The sequence below is a fragment of the Balaenoptera musculus genome, chromosome 12 (assembly GCF_009873245.2).
Source record: "Balaenoptera musculus isolate JJ_BM4_2016_0621 chromosome 12, mBalMus1.pri.v3, whole genome shotgun sequence".
In the NCBI taxonomy this organism is placed as follows: Eukaryota; Metazoa; Chordata; class Mammalia; order Artiodactyla; family Balaenopteridae; genus Balaenoptera; species Balaenoptera musculus.
Window position 1 is genome coordinate 77,034,014 of NC_045796.1, and position 21,035 is coordinate 77,055,048.

General features: G+C 36.2%; 1 protein-coding gene across 2 annotated transcripts in view; it reads left to right on the plus strand.

Moving 5' to 3' along the window:
* Positions 1–4,822: 4,822 nt before the first annotated feature.
* Positions 4,823–21,035, plus strand: part of LCA5 (lebercilin LCA5) — a 62,676-nt gene continuing 46,463 nt past the window's right edge. For both annotated transcript variants that reach the window (XR_005022241.1, XM_036872228.1), the window contains exons 1-3: positions 4,823–4,980; positions 15,535–15,924; positions 20,495–21,024. Coding sequence is in view for 1 of the 2 variants with exons in the window: in XM_036872228.1 (XP_036728123.1) it covers positions 15,726–15,924; positions 20,495–21,024 (729 nt within the window). In the remaining variant the exon portion in view is untranslated. The remainder of the gene's footprint in view (positions 4,981–15,534; positions 15,925–20,494; positions 21,025–21,035) is intronic.

Consider the following 21,035-nt stretch of genomic DNA (forward strand, 5'->3'; position numbering starts at 1 on the left):
ATTAATAAACCACAAAAACAGGTGGTTGAAAGCCCGGGTCCTAGAGTCAGACAGGGATTTAAACCCCTACTCCGCTATTTCCTAACTGTAACCCTGGGCAAAGCACTTAGCCTCTTTCAGTCCCAGGCTTCATTTGTAACAAACAAACAACAAAAATAATACTATATCAGAGTCGTAGTAAGGATTAAATTGGGTTGCAGCAAGGATTAAAGTGAGTATGTAAAACTGGATGCCCAGGGCCAGGAATAGAAGATGCTCACTTGATACTGGTCAATATTGCTCCCTTGATCAATATTAGTTGATTCAGGCCCTGCTCATTTCTTGCCTATGTTACTAGCCCCTTCCTGAAGTTTTAAAGGTCTTAGCTGACCTTTCTGCTTCTAGTCTCACCCTGAATGATGCCACTGGGATAATCTTTCTAAAGTGCAGATCAAACCATATCAGTCCAGAAATTCATCAGTCACTACCTATGGTGTTTGGGATTAAATACAAGCTTAAAGAAGCATTTATACACCTCTAGCCTTTGCCTCCTATCCATCCATACAATGGAGAAGGGGCTACTCCCTTTCTAAGTGTATGCTCTACCTTTCCCCATGCCCTCCCCCATGATGTTTACTAAACGATTTGCCCTGCCTCTGGGCATACACTGCCCTGCCTGGGTATATACTGATTTATTTCTACCTTTTTTATCTTCCCATTTCTGGTTAGCTTTATATGACATAAGCTCTAATTCAAGAGTTATTTCCTCTGGGAATCATATCTGGGCCACCAGGCTGAGTTAAGAGTCCCTTCTTCAAGTCCCCTTAGCACCTTAGGTATATCTTTATAATTGCCCTTATTACATAGATGACCTGCAATCAGAAAAACTTATCTTTCTTGTTCATTAGACAGCAGGCAGCTGGAAGACAAGGACTTCATTTTTCATCTCTGTATTCCCCAAGTACTCAGTATGTATTTAATGAATGAACGAAGGTTTCTACCTCAGAAATTTCCCATTGCAGTTCTGCTATGCCATTTTCCTGTTTTCACTGGAGAAATAGCTAGAACTCCAAAGTAGTAAAAACACTTTTTTCTTTACCTAGGATATTTATTGTCAATTAAAAGGACAGTCACTGATTTTAATAGAATCTCCTGTGGATTATTTTCAGTTGAGAACAGGCAATTATCTACTAAGAAAACTATACTAACATTCTCCCTTTCAAATCTAACAATGTGAATACAAATAGAATTACATTTTCCTTCAATGTTAGTCCTGCTGCGTTGGAGACAGCATTTGATCTGTAGGTCAATTTACTTAAAGATGTAATTGTGGAGTAACAAAATATGAAAACATGTATTAAAAACTAGCTTAAACCAGCTTTTGATTTAGTTCTTTCTATGCAAAACAAAAGCAGAAGCCCCCCAAATTCAAATAAACTCTTAAGAAATTGAGAAACTATTAATGATTTACTCACCAATTATGAAAGAAAAATACTAGTAAACATCTCAATAGCTTTATTTTTCTCCACTAACAAAATAATTAACTTGTAAATTTCATCAAGTGATCAAATAAGATTTATCCTTTAAAGAAAGTAATAGTCAAAGAGTATCAGCTTTCTGTACTGCAAAGGCAAATAATAACAAAAATCAATTAGACTAAATTTGTTTTTATAAGAGCAGACTACTTTCTGTGTCCCCAGTTTTACTGTTCTTTATACACTACTCAAGTTTTCTTAAGCCATTCCATTTTTTTTAAACATCTGGTGTATTAGATAATGTTTAAAAGTTAATATTATGTATTGACAACCCACTATTTACCTGGAATTTATAAATAAATTTAAAATTTTCTAGCAATATGGACACCAAAAAGTTAGATTTAGAATTTTTGAATTTTGTATTACTTACCACAAAAGGTAAAATATATAAGAACATATATAACTTTATATATATATATTCTTTTTTAAAAGAATTGTATTAGGGGGCTTCCCTGGTGGCGCAGTGGTTGAGAATCTGCCTGCCGGTGCAGGGGACACGGGTTCGAGCCCTGGTCTGGGAGGATCCCACATGCCGCGGAGCAGCTGGGCTCGTGAGCCACAATTACTGAGCCTGCGCGTCTGGAGCCTGTGCTCCGCAACAAGAGAGGCCGCGACAGTGAAGAGGCCCGCGCACCGCGATGAAGAGTGGCCCCCGCTTGCCGCAACTGGAGAAAGCCCTCGCACAGAAACGAAGACCCAACACAGCCATACATAAATAAATAAATAAATAAATAAATAAATTTTAAAAAAAGAGATGTGGCTAGACTCTCCAACCATCTCACTTTAAAAAAAAAAAAAAAAAAAAAGAATTGTATTAAATGGACAACTGAACTTTAGCTAAGAATAATTATATGCTGGTGTACTTTCTAAGCTGTGATTATTTCTAGTATGCCCATTTTAAATTATACTCATTGTAATTTCTAGATTGTCTACAGTTGGAAAGTCTACTTACTAGTCTATTAATTTTATGAAGCTTCTAACAAATTGTTCAAACACTTAAGTTTCCCCATATGCAAAATGGGAATAAGTCTACTGGTAAGCATCTCTAGGAAGATTTTAATTTATATCATCTGTATCATTGCCACATTGTATTAAACAAGGCAATCAGAGTCCTGCAAGAAGTTAACATTCAGTTAAATCTGGAGATATTGCAATAACAATATAAGCCCAAAAATATTAAAAATAAAACTCCAAAGTGCTTAATAATTATTAACATAAATTTTTTCATAAACATAATCTTTAAAAATAATAAGTCTGGTTCCTGTTGCTTATAATTTCAAGTGGCAGAAATGTAAAGATGTAATTTTGTTGGCTTTGTTTCCCTTTTTTTTTTTTTGAAAAGCAGAATTCTATGTAGTATATAGTGAAATGAAATGGCAAATGGTATAATCTTAAGAAATTCCAGCCCTATCAAAATATCAAAACCATGTAAAATCACAAAAACATTTGAAATTATCTCCTATTTTGGGATAACCTTTTTAAAAATTAGTTCAATAAACTGATTCTTAACTTCTGTAGGTTTATAAATTATTTTGGTCTTTTTCCTAGGTCCAATAAATTGATAGTCACTGTTATTCCAAATATGATAGAGTGAATAAAACTGTACATTGTAAAGATCTTGAAAATGTGTTACATACAATTAGACAATTTTGTGGAGACTCCTGAACTTTTAAATTCTTTCTTGCTTGCCAGCAACTCTATTAACCTGTAGGTGAAACACAGGTTAAAGGCCTTAAATTTGAAACCTGGAATTTAGCTGACCTTGGCTTGAATCCTGACCCCACCACTTACTACTTTAGTATCTAGTGGTAGATCCTTTAACCTTTCAGAATCTGTTTCCTCAGGTAGAACGATGAATAACAATACCAGTCTAGAACCTGAATGAAGCCAGAATATTACACTGACTAGCACATTGTTACTGCTGAATAAATATTGTTTCATTCTCAGCTCTCCTTGAGTGCTAGCAAACCCCAGTTTGACTATTTGGGGAGAGACTCTTTTTGTTTTTGTTTTTTAATCCAGTCACAGGATGTTTTTTGACTCTTTATAGCAACTTCCTTTAAAAGTAATCCATCAGTGCGTTTACTGAGCTACATAGTATTAACTTTAACGGAGTAATAACCAGTGAAGTAGTTCAACGAAGAGTATTAGCATATTTAAACAAATTAATGAAAAGCTATTTCCGTGCAGTTTCTGGTATTACTCACCTTAATTTTTTTACTAACAGATGATTACTGTCTTCTACCGATTATTGCGCATAGAGACGATTGTATTTAATTATGGTATTGTTTAGGTGGGTTAATCTTTAACTTGAAGTAAAATATATTGACAGGGTAAAATGAAAGGTTTGAAACAGTGCAAGTCGAAAACAAGGTCAAGCAAGAAACGGAATTGCCGTAATTCATGGTCAGAAGATTGATTAGAACGCCTTTGCCTTCAAGAATTAGATTCTCTGCAGAATGAAGGTGCTAGAGAAATTAACAATGGCGAGAACAGCGGAGTATGGTGTTAAACCATCTTGATAATCAGAAGGCTCAGGAAGGCTTGAAAGAAACTTCATCGCAGAGAGGATTTTCTTTTTACCTTCCCTGCCTCCCCAAATTAATGCCGTTTAATACACTGTCAATTATTTTTGAAGGGAAAATATGCCTTAAAGCAGCTCTCAGTAGGTTACTGACGTGCGCCACAAATGTCATTCCGCCTCAAACCCCTTCCAAAACCTAACAATCGCTTTTAAGCCAAATTCAGGGCGCTTTCGTGCTTCACTAAAGCCAGGTCTTCGAGGCAGGAGCATCAGTACACTTACTCCACATCCTCCTGAAAATCAGCAATTTCAGTGCTAAGACAGAGAAACGACTAGCTATTTGTTTCTAATTTCTAATTTAAAACCAAGCGATTTCCAAAAACGATTCGAGACAATTTTCAATGTTTTCAATTACGCAGTCGCTGATTTCTGCAATTCACTTCAGGTAAACCGTTTCCTCTCCGCCCTCGCCCTTCACCTCCCACCACCCAGTGCCCTAGACCCTCTGCAGCCGCCCCTGGCTTCGCGCAGCTTAAAGGGCCGGGCGCGCTTCTCCGAGCTTCGGCGTGCACGATTTCGCCACTCTCCGTAGCCTCTACAGCCAGAGCGGTCAACCAATGGCCGCCTACTCTCGTACTAATCGTTCCGCCTTCCGGTTCCACTGAAGCCAATAGAAAGAGCCCTCTAACAACAGAAGCCAATGGGAGGTCGGGGGCGGGCCTATCATTGGCTGCGGGCGTCCCGCAGTGCAGTCTGGGCCTCCCCCTCCGTTACCCTGGAGCCGAGGTCGCCGCGCAGCTGCAACCCGGGAGCTGACGTCCCCGCCCCTATTTTAGCCCAGTCTTCAAACTTCCCGCACTCCGGCCCCCTGAGCTCCCACCCCGCAGCCGAGTCTGGCACCCCCTCTTTGGCGGCCAGACGCCGAGGCCCCGCGGACAGAAGGTAAGGAGGCGGGCGCCGCGTCGGCGTTGAGGAGGGGCGGGAGCGGTTTGGAGGTGGGCTTTGGGCTGGGCGTGGAGGTAGGGGGGACTTGAGGGTGCGAGGTGAGGCCGGGCTGTGCGGGACCCGGCGAGCAGATGGGGGCGTGCGAGTGGAGTTGTTAAAGGATTAGGGATGGAGGAGGATTGGGGGACGCGGGGAGAAGAAAAGTCCTAGGAAAACAAATCTGGAGCCCAGCGGCTGGGAGGGGGTTGGGACGAGGGGAGGTTGACCGAAAGTTGGGGGATTGGGAAGTTAGGATGAGAACGAGTTCGGGAGGGGTTGCTTTGGGGGATCAGGAAGAGAAGGAAGGGAGCGCCTTGCAGGAGGATCTAGAGAAGGGGTTCGGAGTTATTAGAAAGCCCTAGAGGCCTGTAGACACTGAAGATGGGAAAGGAGGGACGGGGCAAGAAGGGGAAGGAGGCTGTGAGGCTCTTGGTAGCCCTGGAATTAATAGGAAGTTAAGACTGTGATTAGAGTGGAAAGGCTTTTTGGTGCAGGCTGTGAAATTTTTACACATCCTTCAGAGATGGGATGAGAGGAGGGGAGAGTTGGCAAAAAAAAAAAAAAGTGCCGCTTTGGCATCGGTGAATCGGAGTGGGTGCTCAGATACTTGGTGTTTTAAGTCGGCAGGACCACGGGGCAGTGTTTAACAGTGGCGAAGAGCGCGGGTCCAGTTCACCTGAGCTTAATCCCCTCTCACTGACTTCCACCTGAGCTTAACTCCCTCATTGACTTCCACCTGAGCTTAACCCCCTCTCACTGACTTCCACCTGAGCTTAAACCCCTCTCATTGATTTTCACCTGAGTTTAAACCCCTCTCATTCACTTTGTGGCCTCGGACAAACTACAAACATCAATTAGTAACAAATTGGGTATTAAGCAGGAGAGTAATGCTGTCTGATCTCTGTGTCAAGTTTCAACAGCTTTCTCTAACTGGGGCAACAAAAATGAAAGCAGGATATCAGTTAGGAGGCTGTTGTAGAAGTTCAAGTGAGAAAAGATGGTGGCTTGGACCAGGGCAGTAGCAGTGGGGATGGTAAGAAATCATCAAATTTGGAATATATTTTGGAGGTAAAACAGCCTGGTTTTACAGATGGTTTGGTTGTGGGATGTGAGAGTAAGAAGGAATCCGGGGTGATCCTTAGATTTGTGAAATGGATAATTTAGTAGATGGAAATGCCATTTAATGTGATCAGAAAAATAGGAGAGAGTGGGTAGGAGTAGAAAGGGGATAGATCATGATTTTGTACTGGCATGTAAGGTTGAAATGATGTTTAGATACCCAGCTGGAGTTGTCAGATAGGAAGATGAATATATGAATCCGAAAGGCAGGGTAAATGAAGTCTAGGTGAGATCACCTCAGGAGAGAGTATAGATAAAAGAAAAGAGGGCCAACTATGTGGTGCCTTGTGTACTCCAACCTTTAGAGGTCAGGAAGAGGAGGCAGATTCAACAAAGAAAACTGGGAAGAGACAGCCAATGAGGTAATGAGAAAACCAGAAAGGCAGGTGGCTATGGAAGTTAAGTAAGAAAAGAGAGTGTTGTAGTCAGGAGGAACTGGTCAGTCTTGTCCAATGCTGCTGTGGGGTCAGGGATGAAGCGGACAGAAAATTGGTTCTTGGATTTCACCAGGTTGAATGTCATTGTCTCTTTTGATAAAAGCTATTTCAGTGGAATGGTCGGGATGAAAACCTGACTAGTGTGGATTCAGAAAAACATTGTTGGAAAGGAGGTAGAGATGACATTCTAGATTATAAATTACTCTTCGAAAACTTTTACTGGAAAATTGGAGTGGAGAAATTGGGTTGTAGATGCAGTAGGACGCGGAGTCAAGCAACAGCTTTACTAGAACCTCTTTGCTGATCGGAATGATCCTGTAGAGAGGGCAGAATTGCAGGAGCACAGTCCTTGAGATGGAGAGGAGTGGGAAAGAAGACAGGTGAACAGTTTAGCTCTAAAAAGGAGCAGAAATGCTGCTTCAGTTTTAGTAGGGGGAGCGCCACACTATGGAATAGATGCACGTGGAGGTGGCTTTAAAGATGAGGTAGTTCTCATCGATGGTTGGTGTTGAAATATTGAATAGGTCCCTGAACCAAGAGTCAGAAAATGTGTAGTCCATTTCCAGTTTTACTAACTTAGGTCTGTGACCTTAGATAAATTGTGATCTTGGGTAAGTCACTTTGTTTTTCTGGGTCTTAGTTTCCTTAATCTATGCAAAGAAAGGAGTGATTTCCCAGGGTTCCTTCCAGTGCTAAATTGTTATGTAATCTTATTAAACTATAGTAGTTCATTTGTTTTTGTTTGTACTTCATAAAAAAATTATTAGTTATTATTCTAATAGTTGTCTTACCTCATCTTTATCCATTTCTTCCTTTCATATTTTGGTCTAATATTTCATGCATTTTCTTTTTTCTTTAACTTTTTAACTTTTGTTTTCCTGTTTGCTTGTTTGAACTGTTTTTCTGGCAGCCACTGACAGCCAGGCAACAGTGTTCTTACAAGGACTAAGGACTAATTTTATAAAAGAAAATTTTCACAAGTGTCTAAATTTCCATTTTCTAGGAAGGCTTAGATATTTGGGTTGCTGTATTTTCTAAGGAATGCTTGTTTGTTGTCATGAAGGTTTGTAACATAATATGGGATACATAGTTTAGAAATACCTACCTTATTTCAGCATAGATCCTAAGTAATGAGAAGTTTGGCAAAGGTAACAAAATATTCTCTAGCGTTCCTGGGGCTATTCTTCTTTTTTTTAAATGTAATTTTTTATCTTACATTGGAGTATAGTTGATTTACAATGTAGTGTTAGTTTCAGGTGTACAGCAAAGTGATTCAGTCATACATATATCCATTCTTTTTCAGGTTCTTTTCCCACATAGGTTATTACAGAATAGTGAGTAGAGTTCCCTGTGCTGTACACTAGGTCCTTGTTGATTATCTGTTTTATATATAGTAGTGTGTATGTGTTAATCCCAAACTCCTAATTTATCCTTCCCCCACACAGCGTTTCCCCTTTGGTAACCGTAAGTTTATTTTCGAAGCCTGTGAGTCTGTTTCTGTTTTGTAAATAAGTTCATTTGTATCATTTTTTTTTTAGATTCCACATATAAGTGATATCATATGATACTTGTCTTTGTCTGACTTATTTCACTTAGTATGATAATCTCTAGGTCCATCCATGTTGCTGCAAATGGCATTATTTCCTTCTTTTTATGGCTGAGTAATATTCCATTGTATATATGTACCACATCTTCTTTATCCATTGCTCTATTGATGGACATTTAGGTTGCTTCCATGTCCTGGCTGTTGTAAATAGTGCTGCAGTGAACATTGGGGTGCCTGTATCTTTTTGAATTATGGTTTTCTCCACATATATGTCCTGGGGGGCTGTTCTTGAATTTATCACTTTTAAAGTGTTCTCATGTAATTAGCATGTAATATTTTCAGGGAATATATAAAGGATACATACATAATTTATTGTGACTGTTTTTTCTTAATCGTCTCTCTTTGATGGAAGAGCCAGACGCTTCCCTAAAAGAACTCATAGTGTATTTTTGCTCATCTTAGTTTCCTCATTGTCTAAAATGGCATCTATATCATCAGTAATTTTTGTTGACTGAATAAGTGTATGAATTGAATAGTAGTTTCATGAACTTTGGAAAAGTGATTGCTTATATCAAGTTGTCTTGAAAGGTCGAGAATAATTGTTATAAATAGTTAGCCTAAAGATGACTTATATTTGCTGTTAAAGATGTAGATCTGACCATATGTATTTGTCTCTTCTTCTACTTGGAGACAACATTAAAATCATATTAAAGAAAAAAAGAATAAACCTATAACATTGTAAGAATGATAGACTACTCTCAGTAGATGAGAGATTACAACACATGTCTGAAACATGAAAGAAATGATGGATGGAACAGATTAGAACAGAGACAACTATGTCCCAGTATATTCAAGAGGGAACTGCAGCAAAGAAATATTCTGATATATCCAACAGAGTCTCAGAGTATCTTGGGATTTAAAAAGTCAGAAAGGAAAATTGAAAATGGGGAGGAAGAATAATTAAAAAACTATAAATGGAATAGTTGTGCCTCCTTTCCCACCCAAGCTCATGCACAGCGACTGTCAGTGTAATACTCTCTGCCCTTCACCCCTCACTCCCTTTCCCATCAAAAAACACAGAAGTAATTTCTTCTGGAAATAAAAACAAAGATGACACTACAGAAGAAGTAGCGTTGCCATGGTGGACATTTGTGTTTGGAGATAATCCCTCCTCATTGCTAACTTTTAGGGAGTCACCAGCATAATGGCTGATTCTTTGCTGTTCACCCTAAAGCAACGTGTGCCTGTCAGGAGGCCCCGCTCACATGTACATGGTTTCCATTCATTCTTTCTTTTTCTTCTTTCCTAAATATCAGTGGGTGACCAAAACTTATCTTCAAAGAAATAAAATCAGCAGTGTATAAAAAAACCTGAGATGAACAAACTGAAAAACTGTAACTACGTGAAACAAAGATAATTTCTGGATCAGAGGAGACCTTAAAACAAACAAGATGTCTGTTTAGTGTTCTCAGGGAAAAGAGAATGTATTGCCTCATTAAAGCAAGAACAGAATAATTATTTCAAAAAGTCAGAACAAGAAAGAGTTCTTGGAAATTAAAATGTTTGCACAAATTAAAAAAAAAAAATCCTGGATGATTTAGAAGATAAATTGAGTAAATGTCTTTGAAAGTAGTCCAAAAAGACAAAGAGAGCAAGTCTGTTATTTCACCGGTAGAAGTTTCAGAAAGAGTAAAGGAAGAGTCAATTATCAAAAAAGAAACCTAAGAACATTTCTCGTGCTTAAAGACACAAGTTTCCAGATTAAAAGGAAGAGGGGAAGAAAAGGGCAACACAGTGAAAAAAGAACCACACCTACGTACATCATTGTGACGTTTCAGTATAGCAAGAGGGAAAATCCTAAAAGTTCCTAGGGAGTTAAAAAAAAAAAAAAAGATTACCTATAAAGAGTGAGAATCAGATGAACATAACTAGAGTGTGAACGCCATAAGGGCAGGGATTTTTCGTTGTTGTTTTTTCATTACTGTTGCATAGTGAGAGCTCAAGAAAAGTATATGTTGAGTAAAAGGATGACTGTCACATCTCATAAGCAGCTCTGAGGGTTTAGAAGACAGTGGAGCAGTGTCTCCAAAGTTCTGAGAGAGAGTGACTTAGAATTTGGAACCTATGAAAACTATCAAGTATGAGGCAAAATAAAGACATTCTCAGGCATGCAAAGACTCAGAACTTTTACCTCAGATAACCGTTTCTGAAGAAGTTACTTGAGGATATGGAGCAGTAAAATACAATGAAAACTAATAAAGACGATGGCATGGGCCACTAGAAATGGTAGATTAACTCAGAAGTACAGTAAAAGTAATTCCAGAGTGACAGTGGTGCAGCGGGTAGAAAGTAATTGGTTTACGTTAGAATAGGAAATTGCTGGTCTCCAAGAAAAATGTCTTTAAGAGGAAGAATAATGGATTTCAGGCTATAGATAGAATGACCAAGAAACTGATAGATATCAGTGATGTGATAAGAGAGATGTTTTTTTCCTCTCAAGAAAAAAGGACAATTAGGAATTCTAGAGAAAAAAACTCTGCATAACCAACATGTAGTTGCATGTTGCAGCCTTTTAAAATGAGGTGTGAGTTAAATCCTCGTCTTTCATAGTCTAAAATTGCTAATTCAAGAAATAGCATAAGCACACTACTATATATAAAATAGATTAGCAACAAGGACCTACTGTATAGCACAGGAAACCATACTCAATTTTTGTAATAACCTATAAGGGAAAAGAATCTGAAAAGGAATGTATATATATAGATAGATAGATAGATACACACACGTAATTGAATCACTGTGCTGTACATCTGAAACTAACACAATATTATAAATCAACTATACTTCAATAAAAAAATAGTATAAGCAAAAAAGTATAAGACGTTAAAATAGTTGTCCGAGGAAACAGGATTTGGATAATGGGGCAATGGATATTTCCTTTTTTTTTTTTTTTTTAAATATGTATATATTTGGGGCAGAGGTTGGGGAGAGGGCTAGTGTTGGTGTATATGAGATGAATGGCAGGTAATGTTTTTGTGGATTCTTACCCTTTGCAAGAAAAAGTTAGGTGGGACCCCTGACTTAACATGGGGTAGGTCACAGGGAGCTACTGCTGCTATGTGCATATGAACAGAAATAATCTTCATCCATATCATATAGTCAACTTTTAATTATACTGTTAAAACTGAAAGTCTTTGACAAAGAGTATTAATCAGAATTTACTGAGCATCTTGTATGTTTGAATTGTAATATATAATTATTGATATTTACCAGGTGCTTATTGTGTGATAGTTATTGAATTATCCCATTTAATTGTCACAACAATTCTTTAAGGTAGTTACCATTATTGTTTCCACTTTACAGATGAGAAAATTGAGATTTAGATTTAGATTGAGAAGTTAGGTGGCTTCTCCAGGTTTGCACAGCTAATAAGTGATGGAGCCACTTAATTGCTTTAATCCATCATCCTTTTTTCCTAGACAGTTTTTTAAATGTGTAAACATTTTCTGTCATGATTGCAAAGTGAAAGATTCAGACTGATGTATATATTTTTTAATATTAGTACTTGTTGCTGATTTCAGATCAGATAGCTAGTTGTAACAGAGACTGAGATTGCCAGGCACTAATAATCTACCAGGAAGTAAAACAAAGTTCTAAGTTTGTTTGCTTGATTTTTAAAAAATCTTTTTTGTTAAGGAAAATTTCAAACAATATGAAAGAAGAGGTAGAATACTGAAGCTGCAAGTCTCCACAGTTTTTACATAGTTTTATTAACTCATGGCCAGTCTTATTTAATCTCTACTTTTACCTCCTTCCCCCTGGATTATTTTGAAGCAAACCCCAGACATTATTTAATTTTACCTATAAATATCTCAACATCTATCTCTGAAATATAAGGACTCTTTAAAAAAAGTAACCACAATATCATGATCTCACCTAAAGCAATAGCAATTCCTTAATGTCATTAAATATCCAGTCAGTGTTTAAATTTTCTCAATTATCTTATAATTTTCTTTTATATAATTTGTTTGAATCAAGATTGAAACAAGGCTCGTAGATTGCAATTGTTTGTTTTCCTTAAGACTTTAAAAAAATATAGAAACCCTCTTGCCATCTCTTCTTTTCCTGCTTGCAATTTATGCGTTAAAGAAGCCAGTTTGTCCTGTAGGATTTGCCACAGTGTGGATTTCGGTAATTGCTTCCTTGTATCTCTGTCCCCTGTATTTTCTATAAATTGTCATGTCAGTCTAGAAGTTTGACCAGAATCAGAGTTTATTTTTCTTGTAGGAGGAGCAGATTACTTCAGAGGTATCCTTGTGTCCTATCTGGAAGGCACACAGTGTCTGATTATTTCTTTTCTGTAGCGTTAGCAGCCATTAGTGAGCACTGTCTACTTTCATTATTTCATTAGTAGCTACCAAGTGGCAATATTCTAATTCTGTCATTCTGATATTCCCTTTTTAATTTATTAGCTAGAATAGTTCTGTAAAGAAACAAACTTTTTGGCCAACCCAATACTTCCCCTTATCTACTGTTTTGTTATTTTAAGATACAGCTCGTAAGAGTATAGGCAGGATACCTGTTTGATTTTTTTCTCTTTAGGTATCAATTTCAGATGAATGAGTTGGTTGCCTAGTGTCTTTCAGAGGTGACTAATTAGTTTTTTTAAAATAACATATGACCTCATGAATTTAAACATATTTGATGTGTCTTAGTCCTTTGCTGATATAATTCTTATTGATGATGCAATTGTCCCATTGTTGGCTAGTTGGAGCTTCTTGGCGTGCGCTCCCGAGCCCTTCTGATGCTCCATCAGGAGTGCCTCACAGCTCTCTTGCTCTCTAGTATGACCAAATTTCTAGATTCTTAGGTTCATCTTGTATGTTTCCTCTCTTAGATGTGGAATAAGACATTTTACAAGGAGTTCTACTAGTTTCTTTTAAGGGAAATGGTATTTAGACACTACATTTGAGTGCTGGGAATGTTTGTTGCTATTAGTTTGTTTCTTGCTTCTAGGGTTTTTCAGTGGACAGAGCTAGGAAACACTGTTTTTTTTTTTTTTTAAAATGTAAAATCCATTATAAGTTCATACTGATACTCCAAATTCACATTTTGGGCTCCAGAATTTTAAAACTCGTATTGGCTTATACTTGTTTGTTTTAGAAAATTCTAATACCTAACCGAACCAATGTAATTACTTGTTTGCTTTATCTCACAGTGCACATGTAGTAGCCTGAGAATAACAATGCCAACAATGTGATTATTGAAAGCAGTTTTTAGAAAAATTTTGTGCCTTTTTTGTCAGTAGGATATATCTCACTAGGGATTGTGTTTTAAAGTCATTAGAACTGGTTAATCTGTGTGGTTTTGCCACCAACTGTATATATAATTACATTTATTTGTTTCATTTTCTTTTGATTCATAGGAAATGCTTTTTAAAAATCTAATTTCTAAAAATTATTATTTCCAAAGTTGAGTCTACAAAAGTTATAGATAAAGAAGTCTAACTCGTATCCCTGTCCCTGAACTCTGCTTCCCACTTTCCTCTACAGCTATACTGTCCAGTCAGCTAACCACCAGTGCATGTGGCTTTTAACATTTAAGTGAATTAAAATTCAGCATAATTAAAAATTAGTTCTTCATTCCCACTTGCCACATTGCAGGTGTTCAGTAGCTACATGTGGGTAGCTATCATACTGAACAGATTTTAGAACATTTCCATTCTTGCTGAATGTTCTGTTGGACAGCCCTGCTCTAGAGAACCCATTGTTTTTTCATTAAGTATTTAATTTTTTCTTCTACTTTTTAAAAGTATAAAAAGTTGTGTATATAAATTTATAACCCTCTTTCTTCGTTAAATGGTAGCATACTATACATGCTTTTCTCCCTCTTCCTTTTCTTAATATATTCTGGAGATCACTTCAGACTGCAGAGAATATACAGAGGTAATCCGCATTCCTTTAATAGCTTCGTAGTACTGTACTTCATTGTGTGGAGGTTTACAGTGTATGCAGCCAGTTTCCTATTGATGGTCATTTTAATTGTTTTAGTGCTTTGCCACTACAAAAGTGCTGCATGAATAGTAGTAGTGCTGCCTTGTGCATGTGTCATTTTCATTTATTACTAGTATATACTTTTAACACTAATTTCATCAATGGGCTTTTCATTTCTTGTAAATATTAAGAACAATTATAATTATAAAAGTAATCCAATTTCAGACATTATTTTGGTATATTATGTATACCTTGGTTTGCAGTTTTTTTTCAGTTCCTGAGTTCAGTTAAAAAGAATACTCAGTGTTTTCAGTATTTTTCAATGACTGTGTGTAGTTGAGATCATGTTGTATACACCAGTTTGAATTTTTCTTTTTACTGTAATAGTATAAGCATCTTCCTTGTTAACACAAACTTTCTGTAAACGTTTCTAACAGTTGCATGATGCTATGCTATACTGATTTTTTTCAATACTTTTCTTAATTTTGTTAGTTATTTTGCAGTGGTTAGATTAGGTTGCTTCCTTTTTTGGTTTTGTTTTTTGTTTTTTAATTGTACTGCATTAAACATTTGTGCATAATCTTTCCCCCTATTTTTAGGGTAATTTTCTTGGTATCCGGGAATGGAATTATCAGATCAAAGGTTAAAAGCATAATTAAAGTTTTAATATATTTTGCCAACTTTTTTCCCAGTATTTTCTTGATGGCCATTCTGGAAGCATTGAGTGTTGAGAAATCTGTGATAATTTGATAGGTTTAAAAATGGTATCTGAGGTTGAATGTTATTATGTGCCTATAGTTTGTATTGCTTGCTGTGGGTCTTAACATGTATTTGCCCATTTATCTTTTGACTTCATATTTTTCTTATGGCATGATATGAGGTATTTATTGTTAAGGGTGGTAACCATTTTTCTGTCATGTTGCAAATGTTTTTTCATCAAGTGCTTTAATTTGATTAATTTTTTTACATACTTCAGTTTTACATTTTTATGCAATTTTAGATATTTTTCTTTGGTTTTGTTAGTCTTGTCCTTTACCACCATCCCCCCACACCCCACCCAAAAAAAAAAATTAAAAAAAGAAAAAGAAATTGGTGATTTGATCATAATTCACCTATTAAAAATCAGCACTTGTGTTTATTTTAAATCTTGATTCAAGGGAGTCAAATGCAGTTAACATTTATTCAGAAGCAAGTATATGTCAGGTACTTTACATGTTCTCTATCTATGCTATGACAGTTTGTCTTTTCTCCAAATACTGTAAATAACTGTTTGAAAATATAGATGAATTAAATTACAGCCTCTTTTAAAAATTATAAGCAGTATATTATTTTGCTTTTAGTATGTTTCATTGTAATTAACTGTAGAAATCTATTTCATGAAATATGTTGAGTTTCCTTCCCCCTTCCTTAATTGTAGGGGAAAAAGTGTATTTTCTGGTCCCTCCTGTGAATTGTGGACTACAGATACAGAGAGAAAACAAATTGCACATACATGAATATTATCCCCGGGATCTGAAGACTCTAAAAAATGCTCTTCAGGCTTGCCATGGATTTTTCTGAAGAAAAGAATCTGTGAAATTATGTGAATAGAGGCCATTTTTCAAAGCCATGGGGGAAAGAGAAAGAAGTCCAGATACTGGTAAAGAAAGTAAGGCAGGCAGACACTGTTACTCTTACTGTTCATCTGATTTTGGAGCTACACCACAGTCTTCTGGCCGGTCATCACTGGTCCATCCCTCCTCACCTGCAAGTATTAAGGGAAAAAATCCTAAAAAACAAATTTCAGACAGCCAAGTGCATCATCAAGGTAAGCATCCTTTAAAAAAGTCCAGTAGATCTAGAATATTCATTGTGAATGCTTAAGGAAAACATGTATGAATGAAACTCTTCTATTTAATATGTATATGGATATGTGCATGGAAATGGGATGATTTACATTTAGAATAGGATATATTTTTATAAATGTTGCTTATGGTACTGTGTATTATCCTTTGTTATATTTAAAGTCATACGGTATACCAAAGAAAGAACCATAACTGAGGCTTCTCATTTTGTATTCTCTTGTTCCTAAATAAATGATTATCTTGGAGTTTGTGAGGTACTGTAAAGGCAAAAAAAAAAAAAAAAAAAATCACAAAACATGTGGACCTTCCTTTATCTTCAATTTCAAAAAGTAGTGAAAAGCATTGATATAAAGTGGTTAAGGGGCATTTTTCTAGATTGAGTAAAATTACTTTCCCTACTTACTACAAAAGTTCAAATTTAGCCTACAATTGGAATTTGGGACTTGGGTCCACCAGTCTGTTTTCTATTAAGCTGTGTTATAATGGAAACAACATAAATCATTAGAAATAATTTTTCTTATTAAAATGTTACTAGTCTGGAACTAGTTATTAATATATATTTGACTAGATAATGTTCTAGAAATCGCTTCTTCATCTTAATAAATCCTGGTCAAGAAAACCCTGATGTACTTAGTAACAAAATATGTAAGGACTATATCATAGAAAAGTAAGCTAAGGTAAATGAGGTTTTATAATATACGTTAATAAATACAGCACAATATAACAGCAGTAGCTTAGAATGGTAAGATTGCAAGGCAGGGAGTGGTAAGTTTGGGAGATGAAAAGGAAAACAGGGGCAAAGCAATGAAACACCTGGCATCTTGTGTTAAGATACTGACTGTTTCTGTACAGGAGAATAGTTAGCTATTGAAAAGTTTTAATCAGGAGTTTGATTAAATTTGCCTTTACAGATTTTTACTTTGAAAAGTAACATTTGCTTTTTTAAAATCTGCAAAGAATGTATGTTCCTTTTGAAAGCAGCCCTTTCATGGATCACTAATCTAGCTTCCCAGGGATGTTGATACTTTTAACAATTTGGGTGCATTTTCTTCTTCTGTTTTTCCTGCAAGTACAGTGCTGCAGGTTTCTTAGTCTCTTCCTCCAAATCTGTCTCAATGCAGTTTTCTTGTTTTGATTTTGTGGTTGAGAGCATGATCTGATATTAAACTTTTGCTATATAATTAAGAACAAACAGACCTTAGGGTTGAACCTTAGAAAATGACTATTTATTCCCAAGAAATCATTTACATACCTCGGGAATTACGGGCAAGAATACTTTAATTTTTCACTCATTACCCAGAAGCAGTTTAGGAGGCTACCCAATTAAGGAGTCAGAACTTCTTACGCCTTATCTTATTTAAGAAGATAATTGAGAAAAAGCTATGAGAAACAGTTCTAATATCACCCAGAAAAATTTCAGTTATTGTCTTCAATCTGACTTGTACTGTTTTCTGCTTTGCATTATCTTTTGAATTAAAATCTGTGGTAATTTGTCTACCTTAGATCAAACAACATAACCAAACTGATAACTTTCCTTAAACACTAACTTAATTCCTTTTGGTTTAAGTCACAATCATCAGTGTGTAGACTAAATTAAGGAAAGAACAAATGTGATTAAAAAAGCATCTTGAACACTTGAATTTGTGGAATTTCATGTTTGATAACATGTTCTTCCTTCCTCCTTTTAAATTTTCAGCATGTTTTATTTTAAAAGTAAAATTTGTGCTCTATCAGAAGTTATATGATAATAAAATTTAATAATTAGGTTATACATCTTTGTGTATTACATATTACATACTTATTCTATTTCTTGTTTTATCAGTAATATAAACACTGAGTTTTTGGTAGATGCATAGTTTATCTTTGTTACTTTTTTTTTTTTTTTTTTAATTTATTTCTTTTGGCTGCACTGGGTCTTCGTTGCTGTGCACGGGCTTTCTCTAGTTGCGGCGAGCAGGGGCTACTCTTCGTTGCGGTGCACGGGCTTCTCATTGTGGTGGCTTCTCTTGTTGTGGAGTACGGGCTCTAGGCGTGCGGGCTTCAGTAGTTGTGGCATGCAGGCTCAGTAGTGTGGCTCGCGGGCCCTTGAGCACAGGCTCAGTAGTTGTGGCGCACAGGCTTAGTTGCTCCACGGCATGTGGGATCTTCCTGGGCCAGGGCTCAAACCCATGTCCCCCGCATTGGCAGGCAGATTCTTAACCAGTGTGCCACCAGGGAAGTCCCTGTTACATGTTTTTTAAATGAGTCATACCGTAATTTTAACACCTGACGGAAGGAAAACAGTTATTTGCCCACCCTCTTTTTGGTGGTGACTTAACAAGGGGGAGATGAAGAATGATATACACAACAATAAGTCATCTTGTTTCTGACTCTTATTAGCCCTGTATTTCATCTTGATAGTTTTAAAAATGAAAGAGGTAGATGAACGCTGAGAAATATTTTTGAGTTCTGGTTAAGTGTACTTTGTAGATGTACTAATAGAATATGCTAAAAATCAATGTTCAGGTTTTCAGGATGTCAAAAGTTGGTTGTGGAAGCCCTTTCTGTCTGGCTAAATTGTTGAATAAAATATTAGTGGAAAATTTTTATCCTGATTCATATAATATCTAGGCTTTAACTTTTCAAATTAAGTTTCCATTTGTATGAAGTCTTGTTTGCTGAACAATATAATTTTATACATAAAAATCAGAGATTTGGAATGATTAACATTCATCCTTATGTACAGTCATTTTTATGTATAAAGTTTCTGTCACTCCAGGAGCTGAGTACATATTCTATAATAGCATATAGATACTAAAACTCTGTTAATTCAGTATGTTGGGAAAGAAAGAGAATTGAAATGATGGGCGCTCCCAATTTAAAACTGGAGCAATCTCTCCAATGGAAATATAATGCAAGTCACAAATGGAAGCCACACATGCAATTTTTTACTGCCACATTTAAAAAGAAAAGCAGGTGGGATTAATTTTAATAATATATTTTAGTTAACCCAACATATCCAAAATATTATCATTTCTAAGTATAGTTAATATAAAACATAGTGTGTGGAATATTCTGCATTCCTTTGTTTTTTAAACTAAGTGTTTGAAATCTGGTATGTATTTCACACTTACGGGGTATCTCAGTTTGGACCACCCACATTTCAAGTTTCTCAGTAGGCACATGTGGCTAGTGACCACTATATTGGATAGCATAGTTTCAAAGTTACAAGTAGGTTTTCCCTCATTTCTTTTTACTACCACTTCCTTTCATATATTCAAGCATTTATAGAGCTGGAATCCCAAATCAGTTACACATTCAAAATACCTTCTATAAAACTTCCATCTCTTTAATGAAATTTTGTAGTGTTAAATTGTAAATATTACTCTTACCCTTTACTTGTTTACATAATGAAATCAGGGTGTCCATGGCTGGTAAAATGGGTAGGGAAACATTGGATTTTCTAGTTTTTCTTCATTTTTTTTTTCCCTCTGGAATGCATTTCCTTCTTGAAAAAATGCAGTCACCTTGGAGATTAAAGTTCGTTATTCTCAACTGTGGCAGACTTCCAGATGCCTCTTTTAAAGGGCAGGTGCTCTGTATATTGAGGCTTAATAAGTTCAATGAACTTTTAGTAAAAAAAATAATAACATTCCAAATTTTTGTGAAATATTGTGATTAATGTGTATTAATTAACTTTAAAGATTTCACATGCTTGTATTTTTTAGGGTGGAGTTTTTTATCTTGTTCTTAAATAATGCCAGATGTTTTTGATTCGAACATCACACAAAAGAAAGCCTCTGAGAAAGCATTTAGAATCACATCTGTACTGCTCAAGTGTGTTCTGTTTCCAATCACTGGTACCTGGGATTAAGTTTTTGTCACTGACAGAGAATGTTTGTGGAGAACTTTTCTGTTTGACCTGCAAACTTCAGTTAATCCTCACAACAACAAATGAGTTAGTATCCTCATTCTGTGGGTAGGGAAAATAGACCTGGAAAAGGTTTAAGTTGAATTGCTCAAGGATTTATTAAGTGGTAAATCTGAGTCCCAAATCTTCTTGCTGTCATGTTGTCATCCTCTTTCCCCAAATAAAGATTTCTAACTAATTAAAAAAAAAACAACCATACATTTCCACATTTTAAATAATGATCCCAAATATCTTGGCACAAATGACTTGGATATCGCAGTATTTTGTCCAGTGTTTATTAGGCACCATGCTGGTGCTGATGGTGCCTATGTTTGAATGCTGGCTGGCTATCTTATCTGTAAAGTTAAAAATGGTAAAATAATCCCCTATAAACTCTGGGGATATTATTTTGCTGGATCAGAATATAATTCTTGAACTTTCTTAAAAGATTTCAAACCTTTCTTAATAAAACCATTATATTAAGAGCTCTAAGTAAAACCTGATATTTAATTAAATTTTGTAAAATCATTTTTTAAGGAAACAAAATAACTAAAGAACATTGTGGATCCACTTGTGTTAGGATGAGTAAATAATACTACATCTGGTACGGCTTTCACTTTACATTATTACTGTTTCTTTTTTAGTCCCTAGGAAACCAAGCCCTAAGGGTCCACCAAACAGAAGGGGAGTCCGAGTGGGATTTCGCTCCCAGAGCCTCAATAGGGAGCCACTTCGGAAAGATACTGATCTTGTTACAAAACGGGTTCTTTCTGCAAGACTGCTAAAAATCAATGAATTGCAGAATGAAGTAACTGAACTCCAGGTCAAGTTAGCTGAGCTGCTAAAAGAAAATAAGGCTTTGAAAAGGCTTCAGTATAGGCAGGAGAAAGCCCTGAATAAGTTTGAAGATACAGAAAATGAAATCTCACAACTTATTGCTCGTCATAACAATGAGATTACAGCACTCAAAGAACGCTTAAGAAAATCTCAAGAGAAAGAACGGGCAACTGAGAAAAGGGTGAAAGATACAGAAGGTGAACTATTTAGGACAAAATTTTCTTTACAGAAACTGAAAAAGATCTCTGAAGCTAGACACCTACCTGAACGAGATGATTTAGCAAAGAAACTCGTTTCAGCAGAGTTAAAATTAGATGACACCGAGAGAAGAATTAAGGTAAAATTTCT